Source organism: Colossoma macropomum, unplaced genomic scaffold (assembly GCF_904425465.1).
Source record: "Colossoma macropomum unplaced genomic scaffold, Colossoma_macropomum, whole genome shotgun sequence".
NCBI lineage: Eukaryota > Metazoa > Chordata > Actinopteri > Characiformes > Serrasalmidae > Colossoma > Colossoma macropomum.
The window spans coordinates 5,662,648-5,681,360 of record NW_023494792.1 but is presented as its reverse complement, the minus strand read 5'-3'; the positions used below and the strand labels follow the sequence as shown (position 1 = coordinate 5,681,360).

The following is an 18,713-nucleotide window of genomic DNA, read 5'->3' as shown; positions in this document are numbered from 1 at the left end:
CGAGCGGTCTGTGGCCATTTACACACTACTGATGGCGCCTTTGTTGTTGTTCCTATAAATGACACTTCATGAATTAATATACACTATAGTGGGCTTATTCGGTGTAAAAAATACATCTATTAATTAACTGCTTGTTATCTGTTATTATTATTAGTAGTAGTAGTAGTAGTAGTAGTAGTAGTTGTAGTGCATTCTGAGGTCTTCAAAGTAATGTTCAACAGATTTGGTACAGATTTATGTAATGTGTTTTGATCCATTTTCACGTAATGAGGCTTCATTAATCCACTCTTTGTTGTCCAGAAAAAAAAACTATTAAGTGTTTAAGAAAAGAGCACCTCCCGCAGCTCATCCCTCAATCATTCTATATTAAAAATGCAAATGCTTGACCTCATTATTCCATTTATTTAAGGATAATCGCATGATCAATCTGATTAAGACAAACTGTTTCACACACTTCGCCATGAATGCACTTCAACGAAAATGATGTCGGAGTTCAGCACCATGGACAACACCACGAGTTGCCAAGCTCGTTCTCCGCCTAAATGAGCTCTCTGTGCTAAAAGCTAGTTAAAACACAAACATAAAACATATACATACACATTTACAACATGCCACAATAACACTTTTTTGGCAGAAAACATACAATGTGTAGATGCATGGCTGCACTGATGGACAATCCTTTGTATTAGTTCATATACTAAGATGTTGAACTAATAACTAAACAGATCAAAGAGCTCAAGAGGCATTGAGTTAGTTACGTTTAACAACCTCATTCGCATCCACTGATCATGAAATATGACGTTTTACACGTCATTCAAACAGGTAATATAGTAATAATTAAAATACTGTTTGGAAAAGTTTGCCAAAAATCCAACATGTTCATCTGAGAGAGCCATATTTCACGCAAAGTGTGGCAAATTCCATACCAGAGCGGAATGTGCTGGTGGCACGTTAAACGTTATTTCTTTCGAGCCAGTGGCAGAAAAAAATGTAAAACGCCAGTCCAATAAATCTTATTCCCGCTGTTTGAACAACTTGTATAGTAATTTCTTAAAATTAACAAAGACAAAATTGAAATTCTTATTCTACGTCACAGAGGCTGAAACTAAATACTCAAAAAGAGGACGGATAATTACAGCTGGTAGAGAACACATCAGTAAAAGTTGTTACTCGAACAAAGAAGAATGTACATACTATAATAGAATTGGAACAACTTCACTCGCAACCTGTCTGGCACATGATACACTTTGTGACTTTTAAAACAAATTTTAAAAATAATTTTAAAGATAAAGACATACTATTCTTTGTTTATTAAGCACTTAAATGATGCACAAAATATATTATGATAAAGATGGCGAGTTTTGCTTTAAATATCATTATTAGTAGTAGTAGAAGAAGTAGTAGTAGTGATATGAAGAAGATACTTGGTTGTATCTGTAATTTTATTCAGTTTCACCTACTTTCAAATGACAGTCAAACTGTAGTACTTGTTTCCATCTTACCTCTCCAGAAGTCCTTCTCCTGCGATCTGGTACCACTAGAGTATTCCCATTACTGCCCGGGACTATAGTAGAACCGATACTTATTCTGGGTCCAACTAACATGTACCGCTTATCTCCTGATCTGTACTGGATGCTGTGACACAGTGTCCCGTCATAATTTGTATCTTGTAAGTACTTGGAGGAATAGTCTGTAGATTTGGAGCACTGCATTACAATCAGCACAATGATACTGATCACAAAAAGCACTGAAACTGAGCCCAGAGTGATGATCAGATAAAATGTGACGTCGCTGTCCTCTTCATCTTTTACTGCGTTTTTTACATCAGAAGCGGCAAAAGCCTCTTTGGGCTCCACAACTTTGATAATCACAGTCGCTGTTGCTGAAAGTGAAACGTTGCCATTGTCTTTGACCAGTATGACCAGTTTATGCTGAGCCTCGTCTGTTTCTGTGAATGAGCGAAGGGTCCTTATCTGTCCTGTATAGCGGTCCAAACCAAACAGACTGTGGTCACTCACTTCCTGCAATGAAAATAATAACCAGCCGTTGTATCCTATATCTGCGTCATAGGCTCTCACTTTAGTCACCAAATGTCCTGCGTTCACATTGCGGGGAATCTCCTCCACACCTTCAGCAGATCCGTTAGAGCTGACTGGATATAAGATCACTGGAACGTTGTCGTTTTGATCCAGAATGAACACGTTCACTGTGACGTTGCTGCTCAGTGGTGGAGTTCCAGAGTCAGTAGCGAGCACGTGGAACTGGAACGTTTTCAGTGATTCAAAATCGAAACTTTTCAGTGCATAAATAACTCCTGTTTCAGAATTAATATTCAGAAATGACGTCATGTCATCTCTAGACGGAGCTCCTCTCATTATGTGATATGTAATCATAGCGTTTTCGTTCTGGTCTTTGTCAGTGGCGCTCACGGAGAATATGGAAGCGCCAGGGGCGTTGTTTTCTACTAAATACAGCTCAAAGGGATTTAGAGGGAATTCAGGACGGTTGTCATTAACATCTGATACCTGTACAGTCAACTTTTTAACAGTTGATAATTTAGGCGTTCCTAGGTCTGTGGCTGTTATTGTGACGTCATAATGTGATTCGAGCTCTCGGTCCAATCGTTCCTTTGTCACCAGAGAATACATGTTTTCTTGAAAGGACGATTTTAACTCGAAAGGAATGTTATCCGCGATGCTCGCTAATACTTTGCCATTTATACCCGAATCTTTATCTGTAATACTGATGAGCGATATTACAGTCCCCGGTTTAGAATCCTCAGGAACAACACTGATAAGTGAAGTGACCTCTATTTCAGGAGAGTTGTCGTTTATGTCTTGAATCTTAATGATAACAACGGACTCCGCTGCCAGTGGTGGCTGGCCTTTATCTGAGGCCTGCACATCTAGCTTGTAAACCTCAGTATCTTCGAAATCCAGTAAACCTTTTACAGAAATCTCTCCTGTCTTACTGTCCAGTTTGAAAATATCATGAATTTTTTGCTTTATGTTTCTGCCAAACGTGTATTCAACAACACCATTTGTGCCCTCATCCAAATCAGTTGCATTAATTCTTATCGCGATTGTACCACCTGGAATATTTTCTTGTAGTGTTACAGAAAATGTGTCCTGACTGAACAGCGGACGATTATCGTTGCTGTCAAGAACAGTTATAGTAACATTAAGAGTCCCTGATCGCGGTGGATTACCACCGTCAATTGCAGTCAAGAGCAGCCTATGCTCTGCTTTGCTTTCTCGGTCTAGTGGTTTCTTCAAAACTAAAAATGGGATTTTCTCCTCATCCCTATCCTTTGTCTCGATCTCGAAATAATCGTTCTGATTTAGATTATAAGACTTCACGCTATTTACTGTCGTGTCTGCGTCGCGCGCAGCCTGTATCTGGAAGCGCGTGCCAGTAGGCGTATGTTCGGCTATCTCAAAATGTTGCTCCAATTCAGAAAAATTAGGCGAATTGTCGTTGACGTCCGTTATATCCACTCCGACGTACTGGACCTCGAGAGGATTTTCAACGACCAGTTTAAGATTCACTGAACAGGAGCTGCTGCTATCGCACAGTTCCTCTCTGTCTATTTTCTTCTGAACATACAGGGCGCCATTGTGCTGATTTACCTGGAAAAAAGCGTCGTTAGATCCAGAAACGATGCGGAACCGTCTGTCCACCAACGTACTGACATCAAGACCCAAATCCTTAGCAACATATCCCACAACAGAACCTTCTTTCACCTCCTCTGGAATAGAGTACCTTATCTGAGCGCAAACCTGTTTTCCGAAGCACAACAGAAATAAGAAGCGCACAGCCATGTAGCAATACTCCCATCTGCGCCTTTGTCTTCCATCTCCCATCACACGCGAGAACATCCTCTCCAATCCAGGTTAAAGCACAAACATTTCAGAAATATGCAGCTGCGCTTATTTCGTAGTTCAGATTTAATAATACAAGATCATAAAAAAAACCTTGAAGCGATCAGGTTAACAATACTCAGCTCACCGTGTGCGCTACGTCGGGACAAAACAGAATGCCGTCTACCAATAACTAAAGGGGCAGGGCTCTTTTCAAAAGAGTACACTGGTATAACACTGACACCATGTGGACCTCACATATACACACATACTATATTAGAAACTATAGAGCATTCAATATAGGACATACAATTGGATCATGCCGCCTAATGCACAATCGTTCTTGGGTGTCTTGGAGGGACAAGTTTTCATTTCAAGGACTGTACGTGTCTCATTCTTCCTGGAGTACATTAAATATTTGCGAATAGATTTTATTAACTTTTTTAATCACTACCCAGTAAAACCGACTGTGTTAAAAGTGTTGAGATTGTCAAAAGGTAATTTTTCATAGTTATAATTTTAGGTTTGAGTAGTGTTGATTCGGAAGTTGTTTATTCAAACAGCGTGTATATAAAACTCAGAGCCCAGTATTATAGAGAAGTGTATAAGCACCGCACTCTACAAAGAGTTTGTTCACCCGGTGTAATATCTGACATTTGCTAGGGGTGGAACTTTCCAGCTTTCCTCGCAGTTTTGTTCATTTCTGTTCGTAACCCTTTTTTTTTTTTACCTATAGTTAATTTCACAAGAGTCTTTCTACTATAACGTCATTTTCACCTTAAAGTCTACATTATACATATTATATGTTGTTATCAAGGATGGTGTTTTGTGTTTCGATTAACTCACTGTTTGTTTACTTCCGTCTCTGCAGTCCTGAAGAGTATATAACTACTTCAAGTTACAAAAAGCGTTTTCCATTTGAGAACTGACAGACTGTTGTAGTGTTAATAGATTAAAATGTAATTATGTAATTAACTCTATACGGAACCAATTACACTGCAAAAAAAGGAAAGAATCCATATTTTACCTTTAAAAAGTTAAAAACGTGGTTGCATTCAAATTTAGAGTTTATCAAACTCCAAATAATAAGGAAACGGAATGTAAAATAACTTTTTATTGTTCTGTTAATTTACTGTTGAAGGTTCAATGAAATAAATGTAAATGCAACCAGGTTACACACTTAAAAAGGTTGTGTTTTTTTTTTTAACTTTAAGTATTAAAGCTTTTTTTTTCAGTGTGTAGTGAGCAGTTAACACCAATTTAGTGACTGAGAATTTTTCACTGCAGTGAAACCTGGACAGCATATACTGTTGTTACATACATGATGTAATGTGTAGCAGCTGAGTCGTTTAACAACCACACTGTGTTAAAAAAAACGCTGAAAGTGGTGTAAGATACCGACATTTCCTAAAGTGTAAATTGGACTCAAATTGGTGTAGAATGTACATTTACACTCACAATGTTAACACTAGTAAGTTTGAAAGTGTATGCCTGAATATCAAGCCTGTAGAGATTTTAACACAAGGCTATTAGAAACATTGCGCCTATAGAACCAAAAATCACAGCTCTGAAACCACACTTAAAGTAACAAAAAGACATCTGGCATTCCTGAGTGTGAAAAACAAAGTACGACCAAAACGTGAGGTAGGGACTCAAACATTATTCAAAATAAGTCACTCTTACCTCTCCAGAAGTTCTCCTCCTGCGATCTGGTACCACTAGAGTATTCCCATTACTGCCCGGGACTATAGTAGAACCGATACTCATTCTGGGTCCAACTAACATGTACCGCTTATCTCCTGATCTGTACTGGATGCTGTGACACAGTGTCCCGTCGTAATTTGTATCTTGTAAGTACTTGGAGGAACAGTCTGTAGATTTGGAGCACTGCATTACAATCAGCACAATGATACTGATCACAAAAAGCACTGAAACTGAGCCCAGAGTGATGATCAGATAAAATGTGACGTCACTGTCCTCCTCGTCTTTTACTGCGTTTTTAACATCAGAAGCTGCAAAAGCCTCTTTGGGCTCCACAACTTTGATAATCACAGTCGCTGTTGCTGAAAGTGAAACGTTGCCATTGTCTTTGACCAATATGACCAGTTTATGCTGAGCCTCGTCTGTTTCTGTGAACGAGCGAAGGGTCCTTATCTGTCCTGTATAGCGGTCCAAACCAAACAGACTGTGGTCACTCACTTCCTGCAGTGAAAATAATAGCCAGCCGTTGTATCCTATATCTGCGTCATAGGCTCTCACTTTAGTCACCAAATGTCCTGCGTTCACATTGCGGGGAATCTCCTCCACACCTTCAGCAGATCCGTTAGAGCTGACTGGATATAAGATCACTGGAACGTTGTCGTTCTGATCCAGAATGAACACGTTCACTGTGACGTTGCTGCTCAGTGATGGGGTTCCAGAATCAGTAGCGAGCACGTGGAACTGGAACGTTTTGATTGTTTCAAAGTCGAAACTCTTTAGCGCACGAATAACACCAGTTTCAGAATTAACGTTTAAAAACAAAGACATGTCATTGTTAACCACCTCGCCTCTCAGTATCTGATATGATATCATAGCGTTTTCATGCACATCTTCGTCAGAAGCACTAACCGAGAATATGGAAGCACCTGGAGAATTATTCTCAGATATATACAGTTCTAGAGGATTGTGGAGAAATACTGGCCTGTTATCATTCACATCTGAAATTTGGATGCTCAGTGTTTTAACAGTGGATAAAGGAGGCTGTCCTAAGTCTGTAGCGGTTATTGTTATGTCATAATGTGGAATCAGCTCTCTGTCTAGATGTCCCTTGGTTGCTAGAGAGTATATGTTGTCCTGAACTGACGGTTTTAATTCAAATGGTAGGCTTTCTGAGAGAGAGCACACAACTTTCCCATTCACACCAGTGTCTCTGTCATTAACGCTAATGAGCGATATTACAGTCCCAGGCCTGGAATCTTCAGGAACTATGTTGGACAGCGAGGTCACCTCTATGTTCGGCTTATTGTCATTCACATCCAATATCTTTATAATAACTCTGCAATCATTTGTCAAGGGCGGCTGCCCATTATCTGAAGCCTGAATATCTAACTTATAAATATTTTGCTTTTCAAAATCTACCTCGCCTTTAACTCGGATTTCACCAGCTAAATTATCTAAACTAAAAATATCAAATACGTTCTGGTGTTGGTCACCTCCAAATACATAAGACACTTCACCATTCGGACCCTCATCATAATCATTCGCCAGTATTTTCAGTACCAGCGTTCCTATTGGTATGTTTTCATTCAGCGTTGTAGTATATACGTCTTGACTAAATACAGGATGGTTATCGTTAACGTCAAGAACAATAATTGTTATATTAAGCGTACCTGACCTGGGTGGACTTCCTCCATCGATTGCTGTTAAAACTAAATTATGCTCAGCTTTGCGCTCGCGGTCGAGAGGCTTCTGTAGAACCAAAAAAGGAAGTTTGTCGTCTCCCCGGTCCCTTATTTCCACATCAAAATTTTCGTTTTGGCTCAATTTATATAGGCGCACAGAGTTCACTCCAACATCCGGATCGCGTGCAGCTTGCAACTGAAAACGGGAGCCTTGAACAGTTGATTCAGCTATTTCCAATCGTTTCTCTTTTTCAGTGAATCTTGGAGAGTGGTCATTCACATCTGTAATTTCAACCCCTATGTAATGAATCTCTAGTGGATCTTCAACCACCATTTTCAGATTTAGCAGGCAAGGATGATTTCCATTACATATTTCTTCTCTATCGATTTTCTTGCTGATGTACAAAACGCCATTGTTCGTGTTTAATTGAAAAGGAGCATCATCAGAACCTGAAACAATACGAAGCCGCCTGTCTCCTAAAGCACTCACATCAAGACCCAAATCTTTAGCAACATTTCCTACAACTGATCCTTCTTTCAATTCTTCCGGAATGGAATACCTTATCTGAGCCGAAATTCGTTTCCCCAGGCACAGCAGCAGAGAAAATAGCAGAGCCATCCACCAGCACTCCAGTGTTCGCCTTTGTCTGTTGCCATCCATCACGACAAACGCACATTCGAGAAACGACTAAAGCACCGATCAGGCCACGTAATCACTTCATCAGCATATTCTTCGAATCCAAATAGAAAAGAACTTCATTTTAATATACCTTAAAGCTGATTATTTTTGTTTAGCTCAATGTATCGTCGTGCTAACGACGTTCTTCTGAACACACTGCCTGACAGTCCAGTGATGGCAGAAAGCGAAGGGGAGGGAATAACATCTAAAATGTATCCTTGTGTAGTACTGACACCTTGAGGCCTATCCCATAATCGAAGTCTTTAATTTGCGATCTAAACCAGTGAAAATAAATCTGAATTTGAAAAAGTATCCTTTTGTGTTCTAGATATGCACTCTCAGAAAAAATGGTTCTATATAGCAGGAAAAATGGTTCCATGACTCAGAACCTGACAACAGTGGGACTCTTGTTGGTGCGGTGGAAAATATTTTTTAAAGGTTCTTAAAAGAACCACCTACAAAAGGGCTTCCTTTGAGAAAAGACATCTAACCATGCAAAGAACCATTCAAATGGTTATTTGAGTTGCCACGGTTCTATATATATATATGTATCATATATAAAACCTTTCAGATACATATTTGATAAAAAGATATATGTATGACTATAAAGCTAATATGCAGTTAGTATCATATAGATCATCATATATATTATATTATATATATTATGATGTGTGTTGTATTTATTATATTTTCATATGAGCAGTGTAGTAGTGGCATTGTTGTCGTAATACTATTACACCTTAATAATAATAATAATAATAATAATAATAATAATTTTGGCAACATTATTTGGTACATTTGATTATTACATTTAACAAATGAAAGTACTGAGAAAGAGTGTGAGCTCACAAAGTGTTCATGCTTGAACTAAACCAATAAACACAGCAAATAGTAATCTATAAACAGCGAAAAATACGCAGGACAGATATGTAAACATGCCCCCCACCACCACCCCAGACAGTGAGAATATAATCAGAAAAACAAATATTAATATCAAAACACATCACTGGATAAATGTAAATATTACACTAAACTTCGTAAGGATAAAAAGGTGCATGAGCGCAACACTGTGAACTACAGAGACCGGCATAACGCAGCAATTAGCCTGTTAATTGTTAACATGGGCTTTGCACGGTTTTGATTTTTAGAAAACAACGCAAGTTAGAAATTATCCAATCATAAACGCGCTTGCATTGCAATAAACAGTGCGTACCTCCTTAGACGTTCGATCTGGTACCACTAGAATATTTCCATTACCACCCGGGACTACAGTAGAACCGATACTCATTCTAACATGTACCGTTTATCTCCTGATCTGTACTTGATGCTGTGACAGTGTTCCATCATAATTTCTATCTTATAAGTACAGCACTGATGTGAAGTTCCGCAGCATGTTCTGCACTTAAGAGTGATATGAAGAATGTCTTTCTTTTTAATATTTTGTCGAAATTAATAAATAATTGCCAAACAACATTCATAAGAGACTACGAAATCAACATAAATCGCCGTATGAACAAACAACCGAGTTGTTGCTTGGCCACAGTCATATTCAGAACCACTCAGCAACGCAAATGCCACGAAAATAAACCAATGTCATATAGCAAAGCAAAAAATCAGTCTTGACATGTTAGACGACCTTATACCAGCAATTCTAAAAAAAAAAAATGGTAAATATAATGGACTCCTACCTCTCCAGAAGTTCTCCTCCTGCGATCTGGTACCACTAGAGTATTCCCATTACTGCCCGGGACAATAGTAGAACCGATACTCATTCTGGGTCCAACTAACATGTACCGTTTATCTCCTGATCTGTATTGGATGCTGTGACACAGTGTCCCGTCATAATTTGTATCTTGTAAGTACTTGGAGGAATAGTCTGTAGATTTGGAGCACTGCATTACAATCAGCACAATGATACTGATCACAAAAAGCACTGAAACTGAGCCCAGAGTGATGATCAGATAAAATGTGACGTCACTGTCCTCCTCGTCTTTTACTGCGTTTTTAACATCAGAAGCTGCAAAAGCCTCTTTGGGCTCCACAACTTTGATAATCACAGTCGCTGTTGCTGAAAGTGAAACGTTGCCATTGTCTTTGACCAGTATGACCAGTTTATGCTGAGCCTCGTCTGTTTCTGTGAATGAGCGAAGGGTCCTTATCTGTCCTGTATAGCGGTCCAAACCAAACAGACTGTGGTCACTCACTTCTTGCAGGGAAAATAATAGCCAGCCGTTGTATCCTATATCTGCGTCATAGGCTCTCACTTTAGTCACCAAATGTCCTGCGTTCACATTGCGGGGAATCTCCTCCACACCTTCAGCAGATCCGTTAGAGCTGACTGGATATAAGATCACTGGAACGTTGTCGTTCTGATCCAGAATGAACACGTTCACTGTGACGTTGCTGCTCAGTGGTGGGGTTCCAGAATCAGTAGCGAGCACGTGGAACTGGAACGTTTTGGCAGCTTCAAAGTCAAAACTCTTTAGCGCACGAATGACACCTGTTTCAGAATTAATATTCAGGAACGACGCTATGTCAGTTTGTGCCGCATCTCCTCTAACAATTTGGTAATTTACCGCAGCGTTTTCATGTAAGTCTTTATCTAGAGCGCTAACAGAAAATATGGATGCACCAGGGGTGTTATTTTCAGATAGGTACAGCTCCAACGGATTCTGGGGAAATTCTGGGCTGTTGTCATTTACATCTGATATTTGTACGCTTAACTTCTTTATTGCAGACAGTGGGTGGGTGTCCCAGGTCTGTAGCCGTTAATTATGATCTCATAATGGGCTTTAACCTCTCGATCTAAGCGTCCGCTTGTTACTAAGGAATACATGTTTTCTTTGAATGAAGGTTTCAGTTCAAAGGGTACATTTTCTGATATGGTACAAACAACTTTGCCCGTTGATGCCAGAGTCTTTGTCTGTTATACTAATGAGAGAAATTACAGTTCCTGGATTTGAATTTTCCAGCACTACATCAAATAGGGAAGTAACATCTATCTCTGGCTTATTATCATTTATATCGACGACTTTAATTACAACTCTACAACTGCTCGCCTTCGCTGGATGCCCTCTGTCTGAGGCTGTTATGCCAAATCTGTAAACAGTCTTTGTTTCAAAATCTATATTTCCCTTGACTGTAATTTCCCCAGAATTTTTATCTAAACTGAACACATCATATATTTCTCTGTCAAGGTTTTTAACAAATGAATACACAATTTCGCCGTTCTGACCCTCATCTGCATCAGTGGCATTGACTTTCACAACAAAAAATCCAACTGGAGAATTTTCTTGTATTTCAACAGAATAAACTTCCTGAGTGAATTTTGGCCGGTTATCATTGTCATCCAGAACTGTAATGTTTATATCCATGCTTCCTGATTTTGGTGGACTTCCAGCATCAATGGCAGTCAGTATTAAATGGTGTCTGTTTTGTTGTTCCCTGTCCAATGATTTACGTAACTTTAAAAAAGGAATTTTTCGCTCAACCCCGTTGTCTCGAAGTTCAAGTTCAAAATGCTCACTTTGGCTCAGTTTATAAAAACGAACGGAGTTCGTGCCAAAATCAGGGTCCTGCGCTGACTGCAGCTGAAAATCTTCCCCTGGTAAAGTCGATTCCGGTATTTCAAACAGCTGATCTTTTTCTGTAAAACTAGGTGAATGATCATTTACATCAGTAATTTCAACCTCCACGTAATGAATCTCCAGAGGATTCTCGACAATGATTTTTAGATTAACCCAACAAGCTCTACTACTGTCACATATCTCTTCTCTATCGATTCTCTTAACAACATGCAGGAGGCCATTGTTCTGGTTTACCTGAAAAAGCGCATCCTCAGATCCAGAAACAATACGGAATCGTCTGTCCACCAAATTGTTGACTTCAAGACCTAAATCCTTAGCAACATTTCCCGCGATGGTGCCCTCTTTTACTTCCTCTGAAACAGAATATTTTATCTGAGCAGAGACTTGGTCCTTAAAGCAAAACAGCAGAGAGAAGCACACAGCAAACACCCAGCAATCCAACGTACGCCTTTGTCTTCCGTTTCCCATCCCTGAAAATTCCATTTAAGACAAAGGGGGAAAACACTGCCCTTTTAATCACTTCATAGAACTACTTACATTAACTGGACTAGCAGCTAAGGTCAGCATTTTCACAAAATATCAGATAATCTAATGTCTTCGCAAGATAGAGCTGGAAGAAGCCCTTACAATCAAACACAGTAGCTGCCTTCTCAGTGGGATGGCACGAACAGCCTGACGTAAATACACCAGGAGGAAGGGTCGGTATTTTGTATGGTTTGATGGTGTAATACTGACACCATGAGGTCTAGTAAAAGCAACAGCAGGTCAGAAAATGCACCGCTTCTTCTGTTTATGCCTTCTCTGAATATTTTTTTTATTTTTTCACCTGAGAAAAAACACGCAATAAGCTCTATCAACCAAAGAAACAAATGAAGTAATATCATGATATTATCCGTGTGTTTTGTGTGTAATTGCACTTTTTAAAGTATTTTAGGTGATGACTGTTTCAGCACCGATGTAAAGAGCTCCGCAGCGTGTTTTGTACTTAAGGATGGTATAAAGAATGCCTTCCGTTTAACATTTTGTCGTAGTTAATAAATAAATGCACCAATAACATGCCTAAGGGACTACGAAATCAACATAAATCGTCAAATGAACAAACAACTGAGATGTTGCTTGGCCACAGGCATATTCAGAACCACTCAGCAACGTAAATGCCACGAAAGCAAACCAATGTCAGATAGGACAGCAAAAATCAGTCTTGACATGTTAAGCGAGTTCATAACAGCAACTTAGAAATGGTAAATATAATGGACTCCTACCTCTCCAGAAGTTCTCCTCCTGCGATCTGGTACCACTAGAGTATTTCCATTACTGCCCGGGACTATAGTAGAACCGATACTCATTCTGGGTCCAACTAACATGTACCGTTTATCTCCTGATCTGTACTGGATGCTGTGACACAGGGTTCCGTCATAATTTGTATCTTGTAAGTACTTGGAGGAATAGTCTGTAGATTTGGAGCACTGCATTACAATGAACACAATGATACTGATGATAAAAAGTACCGAAACCGAGCCCAGAGTGATGATCAGATAAAATGTGACGTCATTGTCCTCCTCGTCTTTTACTGCGTTTTTAACATCAGAAGCTGCAAAAGCCTCTTTGGGCTCCACAACTTTGATAATCACAGTCGCTGTTGCTGAAAGTGAAACGTTGCCATTGTCTTTGACCAGTATGACCAGTTTATGCTGAGCCTCGTCTGTTTCTGTGAATGAGCGAAGGGTCCTTATCTGTCCTGTATAGCGGTCCAAACCAAACAGACTGTGGTCACTCACTTCCTGCAGTGAAAATAATAACCAGCCGTTGTATCCTATATCTGCGTCATAGGCTCTCACTTTAGTCACCAAATGTCCTGCGTTCACATTGCGGGGAATCTCCTCCACACCTTCAGCAGATCCGTTAGAGCTGACCGGATATAAGATCACTGGAACGTTGTCGTTCTGATCCAGAATGAACACGTTCACTGTGACGTTGCTGCTCAGTGGTGGAGTTCCAGAATCAGTAGCGAGCACGTGGAACTGGAACGTTTTGACTGTTTCAAAATCAAAGCTCCTTAGTGCGCTTATAACGCCTGTTTCAGAATTAATGTTTAGAAATTTCGACATGTCATTGAGTGTCGCGTCGCCTCTCAAAATTTGATAAGTAATTACAGCATTTTCAAATATATCTTCATCAGTAGCGCTCACCGAAAATATAGATGCTCCAGGGCTGTTGTTTTCTATCAAGTAAAGCTCGAGAGGGTGTTGAGGGAATTCTGGGCTATTGTCATTTACGTCTGATATCTGCACGCTCAGAGTTTTCAGTGAGGACAAAACAGGTTGACCCAAGTCTTTGGCAGTTAGTAAAAGGTCATACTGAGATACCAGTTCTCTATCTAAGCTCCCTTTAATAATTAATGAAAATGTATTATCTTCAACAGACGACTTCAGCTCAAATGGCACATTCTTTGAGAGACTACACAAGACTTTGCCATTAACTCCAGAGTCTTTATCTGAAACGCTAATTAAAGAAATAACAGTTCCTGGTTTTGAATCCTCTGGAACAACAGTCAAGATCGGGGTTACTTCTATTTCTGGTCTATTGTCGTTCACGTCTATTATCCTAATGGTAACTCTGCAATCGACAGAGAGTGGAGGCTGCCCTTTATCGGAGGCCTGTATGTTTAATCTGTATATCTGATTGTCTTCAAAGTCTATTTCTTTTTTGACATGCATTTCACCAGTAATGTGGTCTATCTCAAAAATGTCTTTGACTTTGTTCTTTGTATTTCTACCCCACGAATACACAACCTCTCCATTGCTGCCATCATCAGGATCTGTAGCATTCACTTTCATTACAGTGGTTCCAATACTAACGTTCTCATATAAAGATATCGAGTACATGTTTTGGCTGCACACAGGCTGGTTGTCATTAATATCGAGGACAGTTATAGTTATGTTAAGACTGCCAGATTTAGGGGGATTTCCACCATCTATGGCCGTTAATAATAATTCGTGTTTGAGTGCACTTTCACGGTCCAAGTACTTCTGTAAGACGAGGGAAGGCAGACTGTCTTCGTCACCGTCTCTTAACTCCAAAGAGAAATGTTCATTTTGGCTAAGTTTGTAAGTACGAATACAATTGGTGCCAGCATCTAGATCACGTGCAGGCTGCAGGTCAAATCGCGCCCCTGGAGATTTGTTTTCTGCTACCTCTAAACGAAGATGTTTTTCCGCAAAACTAGGAGCATGATCATTTACATCAATAATTTCAACTCCAACATAATGGATTTCTAAAGGATTTTCAACTGCAATTTTTAGATTTATCAAGCAGACATCATTGCCGTCACATATCTCCTCTCTGTCGATTTTCTTTTGAACATACAGGGCGCCATTGTTCTGATTTACCTGGAAAAGATCGTCCTTAGATCCAGACACGATGCGAAACCGTCGGTCCACCAAAGTACTGACATCCAGACCCAAATCCTTAGCAATATTTCCGACAACTGATCCCTCTTTTACCTCCTCTTGAACAGAGTACCTTATCTGGGTGGAAATCTGCTGCACAAAGCACAGCAGAAAAGAGAGCCACAGAGAAATCCACCAGTACTCCCATCTGCGCCTTTGTCCGCCGTCATCCATTATGGACGAAAATTATCAAACTAAACAAAGGCCAAAATATCACACGTTTCCATGAATCAGTGTCAGCTGGTTTTAAAACTAAGAAGATATCGCTCCATGGATACAAAGATAAAAAGAGAACAGAACCAGTTTCACCCTATTCCATACGTACACCTCGCACTGTCTCCTATATGAACAAAACAGCTTCCCAGCTCCCAGGCAGTCAGTGGAGCGGGATTTATTCCTAAATACTTTCTTAGTGTAACACTGACGCCCTGTGGAGCCCACTAAGACCTGCAATGGATCTAAAAAAGGTTGATCTCATTGATATTTTAATTTTATCTTTATAAATGCATGTAAAAAGCAACCGTGCACCAATTAAACTGTTTCTGGATTTAAAAAAAAAAAATCTATTTCGCTATGGACAATTGTATTTCTGCAGCTTTTACTCTGAAAATAAAAATTCAGCACCAACACAACGGACAGCTCCCGCACTCATCGAGATACTCATGTCCATTTTACCAGTGCGTTCTATTGAATTGAAATACGTAAGTGTTCAAGACGTGGATATAGTAGTGTATTTCCACCCGTACCACAAAAAGAAAATATAATAAAAAGGCATTCTAATTTGTAGACAAAAAGTGAATAAACTTCAATGTGCAAGACACTGATACTCCTTGAGCTCACAAAAGAGGCTACTTACACAAGACATTAACCAAGTTTTGAAGTTTTGAAGATACAGGTCATCACGTGTATTGTGTCAGGTCATAAAATTACAATTACAAGTACAAAATTACAATTTGTAACGACCGTGCGTGCAAGAAGGTAAAGTTTATAAATAATAGTCAAATCTTACCTCTCCAGAAGTTCTCCTCCTGCGATCTGGTACCACTAGAGTATTCCCATTACTGCCCGGGACTATAGTAGAACCGATACTCATTCTGGGTCCAACTAACATGTACCGTTTATCTCCTGATCTGTACTGGATGCTGTGACACAGTGTCCCGTCGTAATTTGTATCTTGTAAGTACTTGGAGGAACAGTCTGTAGATTTTGAGCACTGCATTACAATCAGCACAATGATACTGATCACAAAAAGCACTGAAACTGAGCCCAGAGTGATGATCAGATAAAATGTGACGTCATTGTCCTCCTCGTCCTTTACTGCGTTTTTAACATCAGAAGCTGCAAAAGCCTCTTTGGGTTCCACAACTTTGATAATCACAGTCGCTGTTGCTGAAAGTGAAACGTTGCCATTGTCCTTGACCAGTATGACCAGTTTATGCTGAGCCTCGTCTGTTTCTGTGAATGAGCGAAGGGTCCTTATCTGTCCTGTATAGCGGTCCAAACCAAACAGACTGTGGTCACTCACTTCCTGCAGTGAAAATAATAGCCAGCCGTTGTATCCTATATCTGCGTCATAGGCTCTCACTTTAGTCACCAAATGTCCTGCGTTCACATTGCGGGGAATCTCCTCCACACCTTCAGCAGATCCGTTAGAGCTGACCGGATATAAGATCACTGGAACGTTGTCGTTCTGATCCAGAATGAACACGTTCACTGTGACGTTGCTGCTCAGTGGTGGAGTTCCAGAGTCAGTAGCGAGCACGTGGAACTGGAAAGTTTTCAGTGATTCAAAATCGAACCTTTTCAGTGCAAGAACGGTTCCATTCGCCTCATTAATATTTAAGAAAGATGTCACGCTCTGGTCTGAGTTCACGCGATCTATTGAGTATGAGACTTTTGAGTTGTCACCTTCATCTACATCAGCTGCGCTCACTGAGAAAACTGACCAGCCTGGTTTGTTGTTTTCAGCTACATAGAATGTGTATGGGCTTTGGACAAATACAGGGCTGTTGTCGTTTATGTCTACCACCTCAACGTGAATTATCTTTGTTGATGATAGTGGAGGTGTTCCTAAATCTGTAGCTGTTATAGCAATGTCGTAAAAGGGCGTTGACTCTTTATCCACATATTCTTTAGTAACCAAAGAATAAAAATTTGAATCTGATGACTGCTTGAGCTCGAATGGTATGTCCTTGGGTAAAGTGCACACCACCTGCCCATTCATACCTGAATCCAAGTCTGTCACTCCCATTAGAGCAACTACTGTTCCGGGAGGAGCGTCCTCAGGGATTTGGCTAGATAAAGAGGTGACATCAATCTCGGGTCGGTTGTCATTTACGTCCTCTATTTTCACGAGCACGTTACACTGCGTGGACAAAGATACTGCTCCCTTATCCGCTGCAAGAATTTTTAAGTCATAAACCTGCTTCTCCTCAAAATTAAGTCCGCTTTTTATCCGTAATTCCCCTGTTTTGCTGTCTAAATCAAACAGCTCAGAGGCACCATTTCTAAACTTGTTTCTCAGAGTGTATTCAATTTCCCCGTTTACTCCTTCATCCGAATCTGTAGCGTTAATTCGTAATAAAAAACTTCCGTCAGGAGCGTCTTCTCTCACCGTCACCGTGTACTTTTGTTTACCACAAACTGGTGCATTATCATTAATATCTGAAACAACAACAGTGATACTCAGAGTTCCTGTTTTCTGTGGCTTTCCTCCATCTACTGCAGTTAATATCAAATTATGCCTTGCGCTGTGTTCCCTATCCAAAGTCCTTTGCAGAACAAGGAAGGGGATTTTCCCCTCATCTCCCAAATCCTCTGTTTCTAAACGGAAAAACTGGTTTGGGCTGAGTTTGTAAGCTTGTAAGCCATTTGAGCCTATATCCGGGTCATGTGCTCCCTCCAGCTGATACCGCGCTCCTGTCATTGCATATTCAACAATCTCCAAATTATAATTCTCATCTATAAACGTTGGTGCATTATCATTAACATCGACAATTTCAACCACAACCTGGTGCATTTCAAGGGGATTTTCGATGACCGCTTTAATGTTGATTAAACAAGGGTTAGTTTTAGAGCATAGCTCCTCTCTGTCGATTCTACGATCAACGAACAAAGCGCCTTCTCTCTGATTTACCTGAAAAAGCTCCTGTTTTGTCCCAGTCACAATGCGCAAATTCCTGTCTGCCAGAGCCGACGAGTCCAAGCCCAGATCTTTGGCTATATTCCCCAGAACGGTGCCAACCTTCGATTCTTCTTGAAGAGAATAACGTATTTCTGTAGAGGTGCCGTCGCAAAGAAGCAGCAGACACAAGAAATGGAGGACGATACGCCCGCATATTCGTGTTCTCTGTGAATTTTCACTCGCCATGTTGTGCAAAATACCTCTGAGCTGCCGAACCAAAAATGGGCTTATAGTGCATAATTTCCTAAATTGCAGTTACTTGTGGATGGAAGTGGATGTCCGCCATGGCTCTTCCTTGGTCTTTGTTACCTTCTCTAACTGTGAAGATCTATTAGCTCTGACTTGCCTTTCTATGCCTACTGAACAATGATACCCCTAAACTTGAGCATGTCTTTTCTTACAGCGCCACTCTGCGTTGTGGTTTAAAATTGCAGTCATGCTTGGTGAAAGAGAGAGAGAGAGACAGAGAGAGAGAGGGAGAGAGAGAGAGCGAATGAACATACACAAAAACATCCAAACATTCATGTGCAAGCCATTACAAACATTACAATATGAAATACATGATTAAAAT

At 40.1% G+C, this 18,713-nt stretch overlaps 4 protein-coding genes and 1 pseudogene across 4 annotated transcripts; all 5 read right to left on the bottom strand.

Moving 5' to 3' along the window:
• Nucleotides 1-446: 446 nt before the first annotated feature.
• Nucleotides 447-3,886, bottom strand: LOC118812710 (protocadherin gamma-A11-like). Its single transcript, XM_036577822.1, has 2 exons — nt 1,503-3,886; nt 447-563 (listed from the first exon to the last, which is right to left on the bottom strand). Exons 1-2 carry the CDS (start codon nt 3,876-3,878, stop codon nt 447-449), a joined length of 2,493 nt encoding a protein of 830 aa, XP_036433715.1. The 5' UTR covers nt 3,879-3,886.
• Nucleotides 3,887-5,519: 1,633 nt separating this feature from the next.
• Nucleotides 5,520-7,904, bottom strand: LOC118811280 (protocadherin alpha-8-like). Its single transcript, XM_036575437.1, has one exon. It carries the CDS (start codon nt 7,902-7,904, stop codon nt 5,520-5,522), a length of 2,385 nt encoding a protein of 794 aa, XP_036431330.1.
• Nucleotides 7,905-9,559: 1,655 nt separating this feature from the next.
• On the bottom strand, nt 9,560-11,977 carry LOC118812709 (annotated as a pseudogene).
• Nucleotides 11,978-12,741: 764 nt separating this feature from the next.
• On the bottom strand, nt 12,742-15,303 carry LOC118812708 (protocadherin alpha-8-like). Its single transcript, XM_036577821.1, has one exon. It carries the CDS (start codon nt 15,130-15,132, stop codon nt 12,742-12,744), a length of 2,391 nt encoding a protein of 796 aa, XP_036433714.1. The 5' UTR covers nt 15,133-15,303.
• A 640-nt stretch (nt 15,304-15,943) lies between these two features.
• LOC118812707 (protocadherin gamma-A11-like) lies at nt 15,944-18,444 on the bottom strand. Its single transcript, XM_036577820.1, has one exon. It carries the CDS (start codon nt 18,326-18,328, stop codon nt 15,944-15,946), a length of 2,385 nt encoding a protein of 794 aa, XP_036433713.1. The 5' UTR covers nt 18,329-18,444.
• Nucleotides 18,445-18,713: the final 269 nt, after the last annotated feature.